Source organism: Carassius auratus, chromosome 44 (assembly GCF_003368295.1).
Source record: "Carassius auratus strain Wakin chromosome 44, ASM336829v1, whole genome shotgun sequence".
NCBI lineage: Eukaryota > Metazoa > Chordata > Actinopteri > Cypriniformes > Cyprinidae > Carassius > Carassius auratus.
The window spans coordinates 15,285,510-15,304,556 of record NC_039286.1 but is presented as its reverse complement, the minus strand read 5'-3'; the positions used below and the strand labels follow the sequence as shown (position 1 = coordinate 15,304,556).

At 36.4% G+C, this 19,047-nt stretch overlaps 2 protein-coding genes across 2 annotated transcripts in view; one reads left to right on the top strand and one right to left on the bottom strand.

The window, feature by feature from the left end:
• LOC113062647 (junction plakoglobin-like) overlaps nucleotides 1-19,047 on the bottom strand; it is a 68,345-nt gene that overhangs the window by 23,712 nt on the left and 25,586 nt on the right. Inside the window, exons 2-3 of the mRNA XM_026232645.1 lie at nucleotides 6,826-6,863; nucleotides 4,499-4,660 (exon numbers count right to left, since the gene is read on the bottom strand). Coding sequence (XP_026088430.1) covers nucleotides 4,499-4,660; nucleotides 6,826-6,838 — 175 coding nt within the window. The 5' untranslated portion in view covers nucleotides 6,839-6,863. The remainder of the gene's footprint in view (nucleotides 1-4,498; nucleotides 4,661-6,825; nucleotides 6,864-19,047) is intronic.
• LOC113061967 (zinc finger BED domain-containing protein 4-like) lies at nucleotides 16,056-18,274 on the top strand. Its single transcript, XM_026231472.1, has 2 exons — nucleotides 16,056-17,393; nucleotides 17,875-18,274. The coding sequence occupies exons 1-2, from the start codon at nucleotides 16,096-16,098 to the stop codon at nucleotides 18,272-18,274; spliced, it is 1,698 nt and encodes a 565-aa protein (XP_026087257.1). The 5' UTR covers nucleotides 16,056-16,095.

Here is a 19,047-nt window from a genome sequence, read left to right as displayed (position 1 = left end):
TCAAATTTGTCTCATATATGAAGTTTGCATCACTGATTGCTTTACTTTCCTATTTAATACTGTGAAGTGCCTAGATTTGATGTCTTTATTGCTGAGATTTCTCTTATTGTAAAATCTCTTAAACTCATTGATAACAGATAAGAACAACAAGTTTCTTAAGAACTATGTGCGGTTTTTTCCTACTTGTTGAGGAGTCAGTTATTGTTTTTATTTATTTATTTATTTATTTATTTATTTATTTATTTATTTATGTATGTATGTATTATGTATTTATTTATTTATTTATTTATTATCATTATCATTATTATGTTTGTTTGTTAATGTATTCAATGCAGTGCTGTTTCTTCTTTGTAAAAGATTTAATAAATAAAAAAATACTGTGAAGCTGCTTTGAAACAATCTCTACTGTATAAAGCGCTGTATAAATAATGGTGAAATTAACTGTTATGAGGTGTTTTTACTTAAAACTTAATAAATAAATAAATAAACCCTGTAAGTAACTTACTGATTTTTTTTAAGGTAGCACAAAATGTTTACTAAATAATTAACTTTAAAAATAAACATAAAAAATATTTATAAAATATATTATATATGACAAAAAGTCCCAAAACGTGTAATAATGTGGCTCAGAAACACACTCCAGCTTCACATGATGATAATAATAATAATAATAATAATAATAATAATAATGTTGTTATTATTATTATTATTAAAAGTATTACATTAAACACTAATTATTAGTATTATTTTTATTGTGAAAGTGATGTTTCCGAGCCAGTGTTACACTTTTTGGGACTTTCTGTATCACACTTCAGCTTCACATAATAATAAAATAATTAGAATGGTTATGATGATGTTGACTTTTATCTTTATATTAATTACTTATTCCACCAAATAATATAATAAATTATCCTGACTATACCTAACATTGTAGATATTTAGTCTTGGTGAATTAAATTAAATAAAAAAATTAAATTTATGCATTTAGAAGACACTTTTATCCAAAGCGACTTACAGTGCATTCAGGCTATCAATTTTTACCTATCATGTGTTCCTGGGGAATCGAACCCACAACCTTGCGCTTGCTTCCTTGCTAATACAATGCTCTACCACTTGAGCTACAGGAACACTAATTAATATGAAATTGATGTAGAATCAGATTTCAGATATCATCATTTTATAACCCACGAGATGCAGTACAGGTGTGGGTTAGGTCACATTTAATAACAGAACAAACTGACACCAGAGAACCAGAGGTGGGAATAACGGGAGCCCGTCAGTGACTCTCCAACTAAAGTGCAATCCAGGCTGGAAGCATCGCAATCTTCTAGGGGTCATCAGAGGTTCTCTTGTGATAGCATTAATGCTCAAATCATAAAAAGTGAACCTACTGAACTAAGTGTTTGGATGAGTTTCTAAATGTCACTGGCTCTGGGCGGACAATAAATTTCCAGCTTTCTTCCAAACTACACAAGCACATACACTGCCATGGTGAGGAATCTATTTTAAAATTCCCAGATATTTACAAGTAACAACATGCACCATGACAACAAAGAATAATGAGAAAACCCCAGGTATAATGATGAGAAAACCTCTTAATATGCATCTTGTAGAGATAAAGCAATAAGATTCTCTGAGCCGTGGCACAGGGAAAGTTCACCCAAAATTGAAAATTTGCTGCTAATTTACTCACCTTCAGACCATCCAACATGTAGTAACATCCAACAGTAAAGAAGATTTTTTAGCTGTAACCATGGTCCTTGGAGATTCATATAATGTAATTCAGCGGCTATTGGCTTTTGACAATAAAAAAAAAGCATTTCAAGGAACACAAAATGAACACCAATTGCTTCTGACGATATATATGGAAACGATTAGTCTGTGCAGAAAACTGAACATTATTTGCAACATTATAACCTGTAATCCAGAGCCTCAGGCAGTGGGAAAAATCGGATTTCCTTTCTGCAAACTGGTTTGTTCAGACATGAACTGGTGTAATTCACTAGTGGGTTTGACATAATCAAGCAATGATGTAATAAATAATTATACTATTAAAGTACCCAATAAAGATGTGAAATGTGGATGTTTTACATGTATAAAGTGAACAAACGGAAACGTTTCCTCAGTTCAGTGACTGCTGGAGGAACTGGAGCACTTTTGAGTCGGCACAAACCAGGATCAGAAGATCATCTACGCCAGTATTTTGTCTCATTTCGAGTTGGTGTGACTGTCAGGTTTCCAAATGTGAGTTTTGATCGAGTAACTTATAGATCTGTGCTGCTTCAGATGGTTTGAACTTTGAAAACTTTGAAATCACTTTTGTAATCACTTTGAAAATAATGTTCAGTTTCTTGCACAGACCAATCGTTTCGCTTCATAAGACCTCAATATATTGTCAGGAGCCACGGGTATTAATTCTGTGCTCCTTTAAATGCTTTTTGAATCTAAAAAAAAAGTAAAAAAAAAAAAAAAAAAAAAAACTGTCACCATATATCGGATGGCCTGAATTGCTAAATGCTAAATTAAAAGCAAGTAAAAATTTGGGGGTTAACTATTCCTATAAAGCAGTGGTCACCAAACCATCAATCGCGATCTTTCTACTGTCTCAGTAGCTCCTGAAAATAACACAAAAATAAGTACAAAAATGTAGCACAACACTGATTTGTTTACAGCGGTATCCAAGGAAATTCTGTATCGCTGCTGTTCCATAAGCGCGACCTGCTGTCAGAAAGTGAATCTGCGTCTCATTGAGCACTAAATAAAAGGCCTCATATTGAAAGTACAATCTGGGATGTCTTTTTCTATCAATTCTTTAATCGGTAGATCTTGTTTTTCATAGCTCAAGGTCAGGGATAGTGGCTAGAAAAGGGTGGTGACCACTGCTTTAAAGGTGCCATATGCAAAAATTGAGGTAAAAATATCCATAACATGACCTACACGCATCAAAAGAATGAGAAGAAATAAGGGCGATGATGTCATAAAAAAAAAGTCAAGTTATAGTGCTGCAGAGATATCAACCTTAATTAGCATTAGCATTACAAGGCCCGGCCCGACAGGTGTCGTAATACCAGTTTCGGCAACATAACCACCAGCCAACCTGCAATACACGAATAACTCGCACGGCTTGTGGGCGTGTACTTGAACCTGATGTCAATCGTGTGGAAAGTACAGCCCACTACATTTCAGTTCAGGGAAGAGAGAGAAATGATGTCTCAAGCCCTTGGCAAGAGACCACCACCCGCTACAGGGAAACAACCGCGCTCGGAATCACAAATCAAATCCGATAAGAAAAGGAGCCGACCCAGAGTAAACATCGGCACTGCTTTTCAATCACTGGAGACAACTGATGGACCATAAAGAAATGAGGCTCGACTCCGAACTTGCAACATTTCTAACAGTAAGTTAGATGCTGTTAGTATTTCACTAGAAGTTTGTTTTATATGTTTGTGTATTTGTTTTCGGGAAGTTATAACATAGCAATGTATCGAAGGCTGTTCGATAAACGTGCTAATGTTAGCGATGGCTAACCGTAGCTGCATTTGATAATTAGCTAGCTATAACTTAACATTACCCATTTTATCATATCATAACTAACCTGCTCTGTCTAGTATGTTGGTCTCCGTGTCCTCTTTGCTTCGTGGTTTTTCTGTGCGTGAAAAAATTGATGTGTGGCGTGAAAGCGTGTGAAAAGAGTCAATTGCGTGTGTCTCACGGTGAATGCTTGAGAGTTGGCACATTATTTCCCAAGCAGAATACAGGACAGGTTGATTATTGCTGTTTAGCGTTTGTATTAATCTATGATGTGTCCCTGTTTGCGTACAGGGACATATAAAAATAAATTAAAAGTGATACGTGGACCAAGGTGTCTGAGATTGTTCATTTTAAATAAAGGATCCTAATATTTCGTCCACAACAATATTTAATGAGGTTAACTTATAACTCCTTGTGGTTAGTCTGCACGAGATCAACAAGCTTGTTTGCTTTGCGGCCGCTTTAAATACAAAATAAGCATTCGATCTACGTTAGAGTGTCTGAGCGCTCACAAATCTTTCTGCAGCGTCGTGAGCAGAGCGGTAAGAGTGTTTTTTGACGCTCTAGACGCCGGCGGTGTGAACGCACAGTTAGGCTTCGGCTATGGCTGTAGTGTTGTTGTGAAAGTAGGGGCGGAGCATAGAGACCAGAGCCGTTGATAGAGACTATGCCGTTTCTCGTTTGTTACTCTAGAGTAGACCAATTCACTTTATTGAGGCATACTGCCCCCATCTGTTATGGAATGTGGAGTATGACTTGATTTTTTTTGCCAAACATTACAGATGGCACCTTTAATGCAAAAAAAGATGCTTTCTGAATGTTGCACAAGTCCAGTGAAATGACACAGGCCTCATGGATGGGTTCAATGCCACTGACTCTAATGTGAAATTTCATAGGCCCTCGGGTCATAGAATTCATCAAAATGTTCCGGAGAGGCGAAGGGAGACCTTTGGAGAGAACATATTACCAGTGGCGCTCTCGCCATCGCTGGCACTGACGCTGTACTTCTTACTGCACTCAGATTGGTCCTCATCTCGAAAGGTGGTGGCTCCTGAATGAATGCCCGAGTCTGAGGCATAAAACGTCTGCTGCCACTCTTCCACCTTCACAGCCCCCTCTGCCTCACTCACTGCGGAAGATGAGCATGAAAATGAACAAATATATCTTAATTTTTCATATATACTGTACTTATATATATGCAATTACAAATTTTGCAACATACTGCTTTCCAATTAAACAGAAATCTAAAATATGCATTCAGGGTAATATTGGTCATTTTCGAGAAAGTAGCTTGCTGCAATATAACATGAATTAACAGCACTCAAAAACGACACACAGAGACCACACCCTATACCCTCATTCACTATTCCCTGCATGAGTGGACTAATATAGAAACACCTGCTGTTAACAAGCAGATTCACTGAAGGAAAGAGACACAACAAGAACAGAAACAGGAGAAACACAAGAACTACAACTTCTGCCACAGACTTAGATGAAATCAACTGAAATAAAAGACATTAAAGAGGATAATTCCACAAACAGCATTAGCAGCTTCACACATTACTGACCAGATTGACTTGATTTCTGTCAGACATCTACAGTAGCTCTTAGTGATAATTACAGAGAGTTTCGATGATGATGTTTTATTGTTTTCGTTAATGTTAGCATTGTGGAAATCAGTGATTGCTTTAGTTGGGCTCCTGACCCTTGACTTTTTTTTTTTTTTTTACAGCTGTAACTGTGCATTTAAGATCTGATGATTAATCTGATGATGTTTACTACTTTAGTGGTCATGATCATCATCTACTCTGCTGATTCACTGATCTCCTTCAATTTCTAATCGTATGGGTGTTGATTTATATTTTCTGATTATGACATTCCAGTGATTCTACAGCATGAGAACCATGTCAGTGTTCTGACAGCCAGAAAATATGATGGATTTAAAGGGTTAGTTGACCCAAAAATGAAAATTATGTCATTAATAACTCGTTCCAAACCTGTGAGACCTCCGTTTATCTTCGGAACACAGTTTAAGATATTTTAGATTTAGTCCGAGAGCTCTCATAATTTTCATTTTTGGGTGAACTAACCCTTTAAAAACACTTTGTACTCAAAATATTAATTTGAGATATCAAGAATCAGCATTTGAAGCTCAACAATGGTGACAATCAAAAGCTTCATGCTGCAATCAATGCATGTTAAGTAACAGCACAGTACACAACTCATCCACGACTCCCAGCATGCATCGTCATAAAGAAATGATGCTGCTGAATTGTCCAGTTATTTTCGGGAGGGAAGAAACACTGAATAAGATCAGTGATTCCGGAGTTACATGATGATTATGTCATAAACAAAACATAACCAACAATACCAGATTTATTTTTTTCCCTTGTGGCTCTGTTTTGCCACAACAAATGTGCTTCAAAAACACATGGTTACAACAGCCAAAGAAAATTGAATGTTGAAAAGTCAAGGCTAAGAGCCCGATGAAAGAAAACACTGATCACCATCATGGTAGTGTCAAAACAAAACAATAAACCATCAACATCTAAGCCTCTGTTAACTCTCAATAAGCGCTTCTGAAAGAAATCAAGTCAATCTGGTTAGTAATGCGTGAAGCTGCTAATGCTGTTTGTGGAGTTGTTTAATTATCCTGAGATCTCGAGAGACTTAATGTATTTTATTTTCATTTATTTAATCTAAGGCTGGAAGTCAGTGTTTCTCTTTCCCTCCGTGTTTATGTTTGTTAACAGCAGGTGTTCATCACACACACACACACACACACACACACACACACACAAATACTATAACAAAATAGTTATTTTGATAAAGTCATCCAAGATATTATAAATATATTATATAATTGTAATAATAATAATCATAATGTCATTTAATTGAATGGTTTACACATTAAATTAAATTACAGCATTAAACAAATTATAAAACTGTAAAACATTGAGTAAATACATTTTTAAGCCACTAATAAGCAAATTAGCAACACTAACTATGATCAAACACTGCGACAGTGAGACTTATGCTTATTTTATTAACTTGATTTTTTTATGCTGATATTGTCATTTATTAATTTGTATTAATTTTAAATCACATTAAATTGCAAAACAGAGCATTTTTACAGGTGCTCTCAGACTTCTGGATTCTATTGTATCAACCTGCCACTTTACATCTAGCTTTCAAATCCAGCTTTCACATCCTGAAGAAAATTAAAGAGAATATATTAAACTAAGTACATTTTTCAAACATCAAACTTAGCAATTCTTAAATGATTGAACTTACTTTGCAGTGACATCACCACTGTCCAGCCTTAATTCAACCTGTGATAAAACATAATGAAAAGTCTTAGACTGCATAGAGAACAAGAGGGATGAACTATGAATGCAGTGATCCGCAATGTGAAATGACAGCATGCACCAGTTTAGTGGGAAAAGCACCACTGGGACTAAAAAATAGTGAGCAGGCAATGCTATTTATAAAACTACTGCATAGAACGAATGCACAAATCATAACAGCTTTCCCAAAGTGAAATTTCAATGCTTCATTTGAAGTTCACAGTCTGAGCAGGGCAAGCTGATGGGACGTACAGTTTACAGTTTATATTCTCAAGGACTGAGAGTCTTAAGAGTCTGTTTCATTGCAGGTTTATGTTTATAATACCTGCTTCGTTCGTGTTCATAGCACAGACCACAGGCAGAGGTATGACTGGAGGTAAGGACCGTTCAAGAGGCATGATGGATAAAGCTGAAACCTTCAAAACGGCTCTGAGCCATGAACTTAGTGGTAGAGAACACTCGATATGGAATCAATTCGTAAAAATTATGAATGACATAATCACAAGGATGTCACCATTTTTGCAAACAAATAGTGAGAAAAGTTCTGTGTTCAAGCATTTACAATCTTTTATTTCTCATCGGATCTGAACCTGAGCTATTGAGCCCCCATTTAAAGCTGAAATCCATCACATTGCATATAATATTTTATTATAATATTTATTAAAGTTTTACATGATTGACACTGTGATAAGTGATTTAAAAATGTATAGTGATTATTAATAAATACATGATAAAATATATTGCTTAATTATAATAGTTAGTTACATTAGTCTTTACATTAATAAGACCAAAATTAACAGCAATTATATAATTAAAAATGTATAACAATTATAAAAGAATGAAATTGCGGTCACACTTTATTTTAGGGTCTAATTCTCACTATTAACTAACCATTAACTATAACTTTTGCCTCAATTAACTCCTTATTTGATGCTTACTTATAGTTTATAAGGTAGTTGTTAAGTTTAGGGAATTGGGTATGATTATTGATGTCATGCATTAGATGTAGTTTATAAGCACTAATAAACAGCCAATATGTTAATAATAAACATGCTAATAAGCAGCTAGTTATCAGTGTGAATTGGACCCTATACTAAAGTGTTACTGAAATTGCTTATCATGTGTAACAGTTGCTTTCTTTAGAGCCCCACATGAAATACCACTAAAAGTAATGCATTATAGAAGGCATTATATAGTTTTAGCAGCCGTTGCAATTCATTGGCCTTTATGACAACTTCCTGACCTTTATAAAACCTTGTGATAGAAAGAACATTTCGATTTCAGACTGCCAATATCTTCATATCCTAATGCACAAAAATAACTGTAGGTAAAACTACATGCCCTCTCTCGTATTAGTGATGCAGAAAACGAAGACAAGGAGCTGAATTTTAATAAGAATATAAAAACACCTGCAAGAGTGCATCATCCAAAAGAGGAACGAGAAAAGACAATTTCTTTCATAAAAGCAGTATAATCCATTTTACCTCTTTGAACTACCACATCTTATAAGATCTTATTTTTTCCTTTTTTTGGTTTCCTTCTATTGTGATTCAAATCGAATCCAGCTTAAAAGGAGCCTCTGTTTAATATTCTCTCCTATATCTCGCTCTTGTCCTTTACTCTTAAGAAAATATTCAAGCGTGTGTACAGTTTGCCTCTCTCCCTCAGTTCAATACGGCATTTGGGGATTAGTTAACTGCTGTTATGACACACGTGCCCTGCATTCTCCACACTCATTAATCACATCAACATACAGATAGACTTCAACATAGAAAACCACATACACACTGATTCCACCCGGTCAACTGTAGTCAGATACAACACTCAAGTAGGCAAAAAGAACCTTAAAACTGATGAAAAGATATCTAAAAATAATAATCAGCCACAACAACGGAAAAACATTTAGCCTAGTAGGCATTAAATATCCAATAATTATGCATGCACTGATTAATAAAAATAAAAAAAGTGTTCTGGGTTTACAAGGCTCAAGGCAATTCTGCATTCTGTCTTTTTTCCACTGAATTTTACATCAAATTACCATGTCTAATAGGCACAGTTCATCCAAAAATTAAAAGCTTGATATGAAGGTTGTACATCGTTGATTATGAAAGTCATTGTACTGTATTCATTTCCTATCTCTCTCTCTCTCTCTCTCTCTCTCTCTCTCTCTCTCTCTCTCTCTCTCTCTATATATATATATATATATATATATAATATATATATATATTTACATTTACATTTAGTCACTTGCAGATGCTTTTATCTAAAGCGACTTTCAAATGAGGACAATGGAAGCAATCAAAAACAACAAAAGAGCAATGATATATAAGAGCTATAACAAGTCTCAGTTAGGCTAAACACAGTACACGTAGCAAGGGCTTTTAAATAATATAATAAATAAAATAAAACGGAATAGAAAAAGATTAGAAAGTTAATATATAATGTATATAAAAGTTTCAGAATACTTTTAAAGGAATTGATCACCCAAAAATAAACATTTGCTGAAAATGTATTCACTCTCAGGTCATACAAGATCATGTAGATGCGTTCGTTTCTTCATCTGAACTGATTTAGAGAAATGCTGCATTAAATCACTTGTTCACTAATGGATCCTCTGCAGACAGTGAATGGGTGCCGTCAGAATGAGAGTCCAAACAGCTGATAAAAACATCACAATAATCCACACCACTCCAGTCCATCAGTTCATGTCATGAGAAGCGAAAAGCTGCATATTTGTACAAAACAAATGTATAATTAAGGTGTTTTTCCATTGGTGAACAAGTGATGATTTGATACATTTCTCCATACCTCTTTAGATGAAGAGAAAACTAAAAAAAAGCTTCATGAACATTCTTTAAAACATCCCTTTTTGTGTTTGACAAAATATAAAGTAAACAGAACGTCACCCTGTTTGGATCAACATAAGTAAAGGATGAAAGAATTGACAGAAACTATTCCTATAATTCGTTGTTAATGAATGCAGACAGGATTCTGTGAGCTTTGAGTTTTTATAGCTAGCACATGTGATCAGGACGGCAGCCCCGAAGAAGAAAATTATACGTGAGTGCTTTCATCTCAAAAATGAGATGTCGCATACAGGGTCCCAACTATGGTTTAAAATTCAGGGATATGAGCAAAAATGCTCTCCAACTCACTCAAAACCATCCTAATAAGAACACAGTGACATCTCATTTCTAAAGGCTCCTGGCCAGGCTAAAACTTATTTAATTTGAGTGACGCATATTTTGTGAACATGCATATAAAGTGACTTTACCGGGATGTATGTGTCAACAGTAGATTCACAGCATATCTAATGAAAATCATTGAGAAAAACCGCTGTACAGTCATTTATTAGTGACAGCAGAGTCATTTCAGAGTAATTTGCATGAGTGCAGATTTCATTAAAAATGACACGGACTGGACAAATTCCTGACATCAAATCTTGAATAAAATTAATCAATTTAAAGGTGAAGTGTGTAATCTCTTTGCCACTAGCATCACCAAACAGGATATATATATATATTTCAAACAGGTTTCTCGAACACACCTGCTATTAGCTGAACAAACAGAAAGTCTCCCAAACTAAAGCCGTTAAAAGTCAGGATGCTCAAAACAAACAAAACAATGAAAAATTATGTATTCCAAATTATGATTAAGAATAAATAATTTTTCCTTATATATACAGCTTTTTCCAACATGCAGAATTATGAAAAAATGTGAAGCTTTAAAGGCTCCCTGCAGTTTTTCAACCAAAATAAAAACTAAATTAAATAAATTATGATATTAGTACTCTTATTTTTTTTCTATAAAATCAAATTATTATTAGAATTTATTATTATTAAATATAATATAATATTTATGTATTGGTTTAAATTATTTAAAATAATAATAATAATAATTTAAAATTTAAAAAATTTAACCAATAAAATATGATATTACTATTGCAATAATAATATATTAATACTGAAAAAAATATATTATTGTTATTGTTGATAAAATTGTAATATTAATATATTTATTTACATATTTAAATAATTAATTATTTAAAATAATAATTAAATTTAAAGAGAATGTGAGACTGGATGCGAGGGACAGACTGCAGTGGAAAGGTCTCAAATAAAGAAAGGAAGTCTCTGTTTTTATTCTGAGGAAGGTCAAGGTCTGTCCGAGTCAGTGTACTCTATCTCTTTCTCCACAACTCACTTCCTGCAGAAGACAACACTTCTGATGATGATTAATGCTTGGAGAAGATCTCAGTCTGTTTTTTCTTTTAGTTTTTTTCATTAGACACTACCTGTTTACACTCAAGCCATTGTTCTGGTGTTACAATAGCTGTGTTCCTGACACACACACACACACACACACACACACACCAGATACAACTAAAGGTCTCTGCTGTATTTAGGACACTTGACACTGAACATTGCAGCACCAGCAGACCTGTCAGCTGCTGTTTGATTTCTGGCAACACACTGCTGTACGTCGTGTTTATGCAAGCGTCGAGGCAGATTCATATCTGAGAGTCCATCAGCAAGAGAAAGTCATGTGAATGAATGTGTGTGAGGATTTAAGCAGAAGATAAAATTCATTACATGTAGCTGTAAATGTTAAAATATAATGCATGCTCTAATGATGCGCAAAACTACACACTTTCAAAATCAACTAATCATTCGGTTGCCTGAATAATTACTGGACTACTCGTAAAATTAAGGAAAGATTACATCTGATTGGCTTGTCAATCGATGGATGACTAGTTGACCAGAAGCTGACATCTGGGACTTCCAGAACATCAACTGGATCAGTGTTGTTATTGTTAATTCAAATTATAAATATATATATATTTTCAGCAATTTAAACGAAGCTGAATTAAATCAAAATATAAACTTAAAAAAAAACATTAACGAAAATTAGAAGTGATGCCTAACCTGAGCTAAGTGAAATAAGTTTTGGCTAAATAAGTTAGTACTAAAATGATGACTAAGACTGAAACAAAAATACAATAAATTGGAATTATACCTACATTGATATCTCTATATCTATACTGTAGCCTATATAAACACTTAAACAAATATTGTCAGATCCAAACAAACCATACATCAATGAACACAGGGTCACAGATGTCACCATTAAATTCAAGAGAAGTAGCTTTCACAACCCATTTTACTTGTGTAACATATCAATGAAAAAAAAATCTAAATTGGTTTCTGAAAAATAACAGGGATACATGATGTCATTAATACATTTTTGATAAAGTATTCCAAAGACAAACATTGGCACCAATGAATCATCCATATCCAAATGTATTAAGTGAGTAAATAAGGCAAATTTAGTTTTCATGCAGACTGCAAAGACAGTCTGAGACAGAAGTTAAACAAATTGTCCTTTCAATTAGTGGATAGCATGTTGCTTTAGAAGAAAAGCCCACGTTAAATGGCAATTAAATGCAGGTTTGTGTTCAAAAGCCTCTCAGTTTGACAGAGCCGTGCTGATCTATACACGTTCACTTATTTTCAGCTTCTCAGCAGGGCTGAGAGAATCGAATTCACGACAGGAGCTTAGCAGGAGGATCTGCAGGAGCCAGCGAGGTTTCGCCAGACTCCTGGAGCAAAGCTGATGATACCATGAGTCACCTCACGCCAGGACTCGACTTACAAAGTCACCTGCACGACGCACTCCAACACTTAGACAGGAAGTCAAGAGAAACGCCAACCACCACTGACTATTACGACAAAAGGTGCCATGACTGATCTACATGGTTACGTGCAAATTTATTCCAAGAGCTAAGTTACCTGACGGTGCAATTGAACATCTGTTGGGATAAAAACAGTGTGTAAATGCAGTTAAGTTTTAGTCTAACGTTACAGCAGAAAACATTCTGACACATAAGAAAACATACACTCACTAATGCAGTTAAACCAGCCATCACATAACAGTGACATGACATGACATTCAGCCAAGTATGGTGATCCATACTCAGAATTCATGCTCTGCATTTAACCCATCCAAAGTGCACACACATAGAGCAGTGAACACACACACACACACACTGTGAACACACACCTGGAGCAGTGGGCAGCCATTTATGCTGCGGCGCCCGGGGAGCAGTTGGGGGTTCGATGCCTTGCTCAAGGGCACTTAAGTCATGGTATTGAGGGTGGAGAGAGAGCTGTTCATACACTCCCCCCACCCACAATTCCTGCCAGCCCGAGACTCGAACTCACAACCCTTTGATTGGGAGTCTGACTCTCTAACCATTAGGCCACAACTTCCCCTAAAGGTCACATTCACGACTTCTAACTTCCCCACGACTTATTCCCTCACATTAGCTTCTGAACCAATTTATAGGAGCCATACCATGGAAAAAACATATTCAAATTGTGAGCATCAAAAAGCTGGTTTCCCAGTTCAAACAGACTATTTATTGGAAAAAATTGATCAGGTCATTCAAGAACACTACTACTATATTTACTATTGCTGAAGTACATTTACACACTGAAAAATGTTTAAAAAATTGGAAGAAATCTATGGGATTAACTCCCTTTTGGGGCCAGTCTCTAGTGGCCAGTCGATGAATTGCAGTTTAAGTCACTTCCGTGTTGTTTTCAAGAGAGAGACGGGAAGGTTGCCGCTTGGTAGTATACAGTGTGAAATCCTGTATCCCACAATACAATGCGCTCAACATGCCCATCCAAATCTAGCGGTGAATGAATTGGAAGCAATATCAACTTCAACTGATTGATTTTTTGACTTGTTAATCAACTTTAACTATTTGATTTTGAACTCAAATGTATTGAATTACAAATCCAAATCCAAAATAATAATTACAAATTCCAACATTGAACTGGACACCACTCTGAATTAAAGATGCATATAATGAGATTAGTGTGGTCATGTGACACAATAATACTCGCCATTTCACATATTTATATTCCATCACATGATCCTTCAGAAATCATTCAAATATGCTCATTTACAGCTCAAGAAACATTTGTTATTATTATCAATGTTGAAAACCGTTATTTGATGGTTAGATTATACATTTCTTTACTGTCACTTTTGACCAAATTAATAAGACCTTGTTCAACTAAACGTAAAAAAAAAAAAAAAAGCCCAAAACACTCATCAATATAGAAATTCCTTTATATTCCATTATTGGGTCCTATTTTTACCGGATTTTCACATTTGAATCCCACATGCAATTTTAATGAATGAGACCCATTACAAGACCAATTACATCAAATGAAATGATACAAAAGTGTCGAATATAACCTCTTTGGCTTTCAGCAGAGAAGCCGGTACAAAGTGTTGCATAAAGATTATCACTCATATTTCCACCACACGGCTGTAACAGGACCTTAAAACTTTAGTGAGCACGACGCGGGAGCATCACATTACCAGCAGGGGGGAAATACAACATCACTGTAATTCAATAGCATGAAAAAGACACAAAAAAAATGTCAAGGGATGTTCTTGTTCTTAAATACACAACATACTGGATCATCTCAATGATTATGTGCTGAATTTCACAGGAAGAACTCAAAGTCTCTGAACGGCATTAATCACAGTTCAGTGTTAGCCTACAGAGTTCATTCGCTTTTCTCAATGCTTCAATTTCTAGTCATTTTCAACTCTCTCATGTTCATGGTTGCAGTGATATTAACTGCAGAAATGTACTTTGCTGAACTAAAACATTAAAATGGGATATTGGATTCTGGATATGAATCCAATTTAGTTGAGAAATATGCTCTGTGGGATGGAATTTGATTTGCCATGGTCAATAAGAAACCACTCTTAACATTAACTGGAGCAGAATATATATTGTTTATGCACTTTTTAAACATTTTCTTAGACTAAGGAAGCTACTGATCCGACTGTCAGTACCGTAGTTCCACATCACATGTTTCTATACATTAAAGGAGTAGTTCACCCATAATTATAAATATGCTGAAAACTTACTCATCCTCAGGCCATTTAAAGCTGCAGTAGGTAACTTTTGTAAAAATATATTTTTTACATATTTATTAAACCTGTCATTATGTCCTGACAGTAGAATATGAGACAGATAATCTGTGAAAAAAATCAAGCTCCTCTGGCTCCTCCCAGTGCTCCTATTGCCATTTGCAGAAACTCCATCGCTCCCGGTAAAAAATAACCAATCAGAGCTGCGGTCCGTAACTTTGTTTGTGTTCAAAATGTAGAAAAATGTATATAATAAGCGAGTACACCATGAATCCATTTTCCAAACCGTGTTTTTGGCTTGTCCTGAATCACTAGGGTGCACCTATTATAAGTGTATATATTTGGACTATTTTAGATTGTTTCGGGGGTACCGCGGCGGAGTAACCCAGTACCTTTGTGATTCTTCATAGACATAAACAAAGAGAAGTAGTTCCGGCTACGATGTTCTTCCGCAAGGCGCAAGCAGTTCAGTTTATTAACCGCTAGAGCGTCAAAAGTTACCGACTGCAGCTTTAAGATGTATATGAGTTTGTTTCTTGATCTGAACTGATTTTGCCTAAGTACAAAATCTACTTGTTGGATGGCCTGATGGGAAGTACATTTTCAGCTAATTTAAATGTATGGGTCATCTATTCGTTAACATGCTATGTTTTATTTTCCTTGAATATTCAAATAGGCTATAGATTCTGACATTACATAATGTACCCTAACATTCAAACATTAATGGTTTATCTTGATGGCTTTTATGTCTCTTTTTATTTCGTTAAATGTTGTAAAAATGCTAAACATTGCCTGAGGGTCTCCACATGCTATATCAGTTTTAATTAGTCAGTGCTCTTATGAGGTGACAAAGAACTTTCTGCCGGACTGATAGGATCTAAACCAATTAAAAACTGTGTGTCTGAGCGGCCCGTCCACTTCTGCAGATCTGAGATCATTAACAGCTTTCATTAGGGCCATTTCAGTGCATCCCAGATCTTCAACAGAGTTTATTTCATTTAAAATAGAAAGTAAAAGTCAAAATTAAACTTACATCTTTAAATATCAGATTTCAATGGTTTTGTAATATGATATTTACTAGGGATGGCCCGATACCGATACTGGCATCGGGTATCGGGTCGATACTGTCCTCATATACTCGTACTCGTACTCATAAAAATGATCCGATACCACGCACCGATACCACGTGCGTTTTGTGAAAAGAAACTGGCTGCCGCGAACTGCCGCTTTGTCTAGGTGAACGCCATATGAACGTAAAATGTCGGCGGTTTGGGCTCATTTCAAGATCAGGGATGATGACAGCAGCAAGGCAGACTGTAAGTTATGTTCAGCTAAGGTGTCGAGAGGAGGAAAAGAAAGTACATCGTTTAACACCAGCAATCTAATTAAACATCTGAAGACGCATCATAGCGCTGAATACACACAGTTTAGTCAAGCTAAACAAGCAACTCAGCAGCCAACATTAACACAGGTTTTACAGAAGCGCGAGAAGATGTCCAGAGATAATCCACGGGCACTAAAAATAACAGAGGGAATTGCATACTTTATTGCACTTGATGACCAGCCACTGTCGGCTGTTGAAAATATAGGATTTCGACATCTTCTTGGCATACTGGAGCCGCGATACGAAATTCCGAGTCGCCATCACATTACAACCGCTATGCTACCGAAAGTGTTTAATGACGTGAAAAAGCACGTCAGTGGCCTGTTGCGTGACGTTTCGGCCGTCAGTTTTACAACAGATATTTGGTCAAGCAGTGTCTGCCCAATGTCTCTGCTCAGTTTAACTGTACAGTGGATTGATGACAACTTTACTCTTCGCCACGCCACCTTACAAGCAAAGCCGTTTCGGGGTTCGCACACCAGCAAAGCCATAGCAGACGCGTTCGATGGGATGCTTCAGACCTGGTGCATTCCGAAAACCTCTGTCCACGTTGTGCTACGAGACAACGCTAAAAATATGATTAAGGGCATGAATGATGCTGGACTCCCTAGCCTACCTTGTGCCGCTCACACTCTCCAGCTGGTGGTCCACGAAGGACTTTTGTCACAGAGAAGTGTTGCTGATGCATTGGCTATTGGACGCAAAATCGTTGGCCATTTTAAACATTCTCCTCTAGCCTACTCCTGCCTCGAAGACATTCAGTTAGAGATCGGTCAGCCTGCAAAACGACTACAGCAGGACGTACAGACCCGCTGGAACAGTACATTTTACATGATCCAGTCCCTGCTTGAGCAGAAACGGGCACTAGGAGTTTTTGTGTCCGAACATGAACTCCCTGATAATCTCACGGCTCACCAGTGGGCACTGCTGGAGAAGGTTGTAACTGTTCTGGGTCCGTTTGAGGAGTTAACACGAAAAGTTAGCTCTTCTGAAGCTATGGCAGCAGATGTGATTCCTGCTGTCACTGTATTGCAGCGATTTCTGTCTAGAGAGACCGACGATGACCATGGCATCAAAACTATGAAAGGGACTTTAGCTGCAGCTGTCAGGAGGCGATTTTCTGATGTGGAAGAACAACCCCTCTACAGCATCGCTACTCTACTCGACCCCAGGTAGGTGTGTGTGGGCGTGTGTTTCTGTGTGTGTGTGTGTGTGTCTGTCTGTGTGCGTGTGGGTCTGCATCTATGTGCGTGTGTGTCTGTCTGTGTGTTTGTTTCTGTGTGTGTGTGTGTGTGTATGTGTGTGTGTGTGTGTGTCTGTCTGTGTGCGTGTGGGTCTGCATCTATGTGTGTGTGTGTGTGTGTGTCTGTCTGTCTGTCTGTCTGTCTGTCTGTGTGTGTGTGTTTGTGTGTGTGTGTGTTTGTGTGTGTGTGTGTACGTGTGTCTGTCTGTCTGTGTGTGTGTGTGTGTGTGTCTGTGTGTATCTGTGTCTGTGTGCGTGTGTGTCCTAGATAGCAAGTTAAAAGTTGCCAATGTCTTGCTGAAAAGTACATTTTAGTATTTCATGTTCATTAATAAATGATTTGATTAGGCTGTGTTATTTTAATAAATACCTATTGTCAGATGCCTCATTTTTTTCTTCCTCTGTTATAGGTATAAAAATCTTTTTTTCTCTAACACCAACACTGCTGCAAATGCCAAGGAGATGCTGATGCGTGAGTTGTTGAGGTCGTCTAGAGAAGAGGAGAATCATGACCTGCACGAACCTCCTGCCAGAAAATCACGCAGGGATCAGGCAAGCAGCCGCCTGGACAGTATATTTGATGAAATAGCAGATGAGCAAGCACCAGTCTCTCTAAACAGAGCTCAAGTAGGTTCTACTGCACAATTAGAGACATACCTAGGGGAGACCACAATTTCTCGAGAAGACAAACCACTACAATACTGGGCAGTTAACAAAGTGCGGTTCCCTACTCTGGCCAAAATGGCATCCAGATACCTCTCAGCACCATGCAGTAGTGTTGACAGTGAAAGGCTGTTCAGCTCAGTGTGACATATTGTGAATGACGATAGAAACAGAATCACAGCTGATCATGCAGAGATGATTTTGTTCATCAAAAAGAACCTGCCTCTCATTCTCCCAAAAAGTACCTAAGCTAGTTCAGATCACATTGCTGACTGAAATGTTTGTTTAATTGAAACAAGGGAGCTGTCACTGTGCCACATAGTTTAATTGTTGTTTAATTGAAATATGCAGTAGTTTGATTGAGACTTGCAATAGTTTCATTGATGTTTTGTTTAATTGAAATATGTAAGTGTTTCATTGAGACTACACAACAGTTACATTGAAATTGAGTTAAATTGAAAGCTGGAGACGTTGTCAAACATTTCATTGATATATTGTTGAGTTGACGGTGTTGACTGTACAATACGTTTTATTTATATTTTGTCAGTTGTGAAGACAGTGCCAGTTTTGAGGTATTTTGTTTACACAGAAATATATATAATTTATTTTTTATTTGAAATTGCCTACATTTATTATTTTACTCATTATTTATTTTGTTAAAACAAGCAGAGAAAATAAAAACAGTCTTCTAACCTGTGTTCTAAAATAGTCTTCTGTCTTCTTTTCTGGTAGCCTGTAATTACTTTCGCTGTAGAAATATCGGTATCGGTACTCGGTATCGGCAAGTACACAAATGTTAATACTCGTACTCGTATCGGTTTGGAAAAAAATGGTATCGGGCCATCCCTAATATTTACATTAAAGATGCTTTGGGAACTTTTTAGCAATATAATATTTATTACTTTAAATGTGAAGAGAAT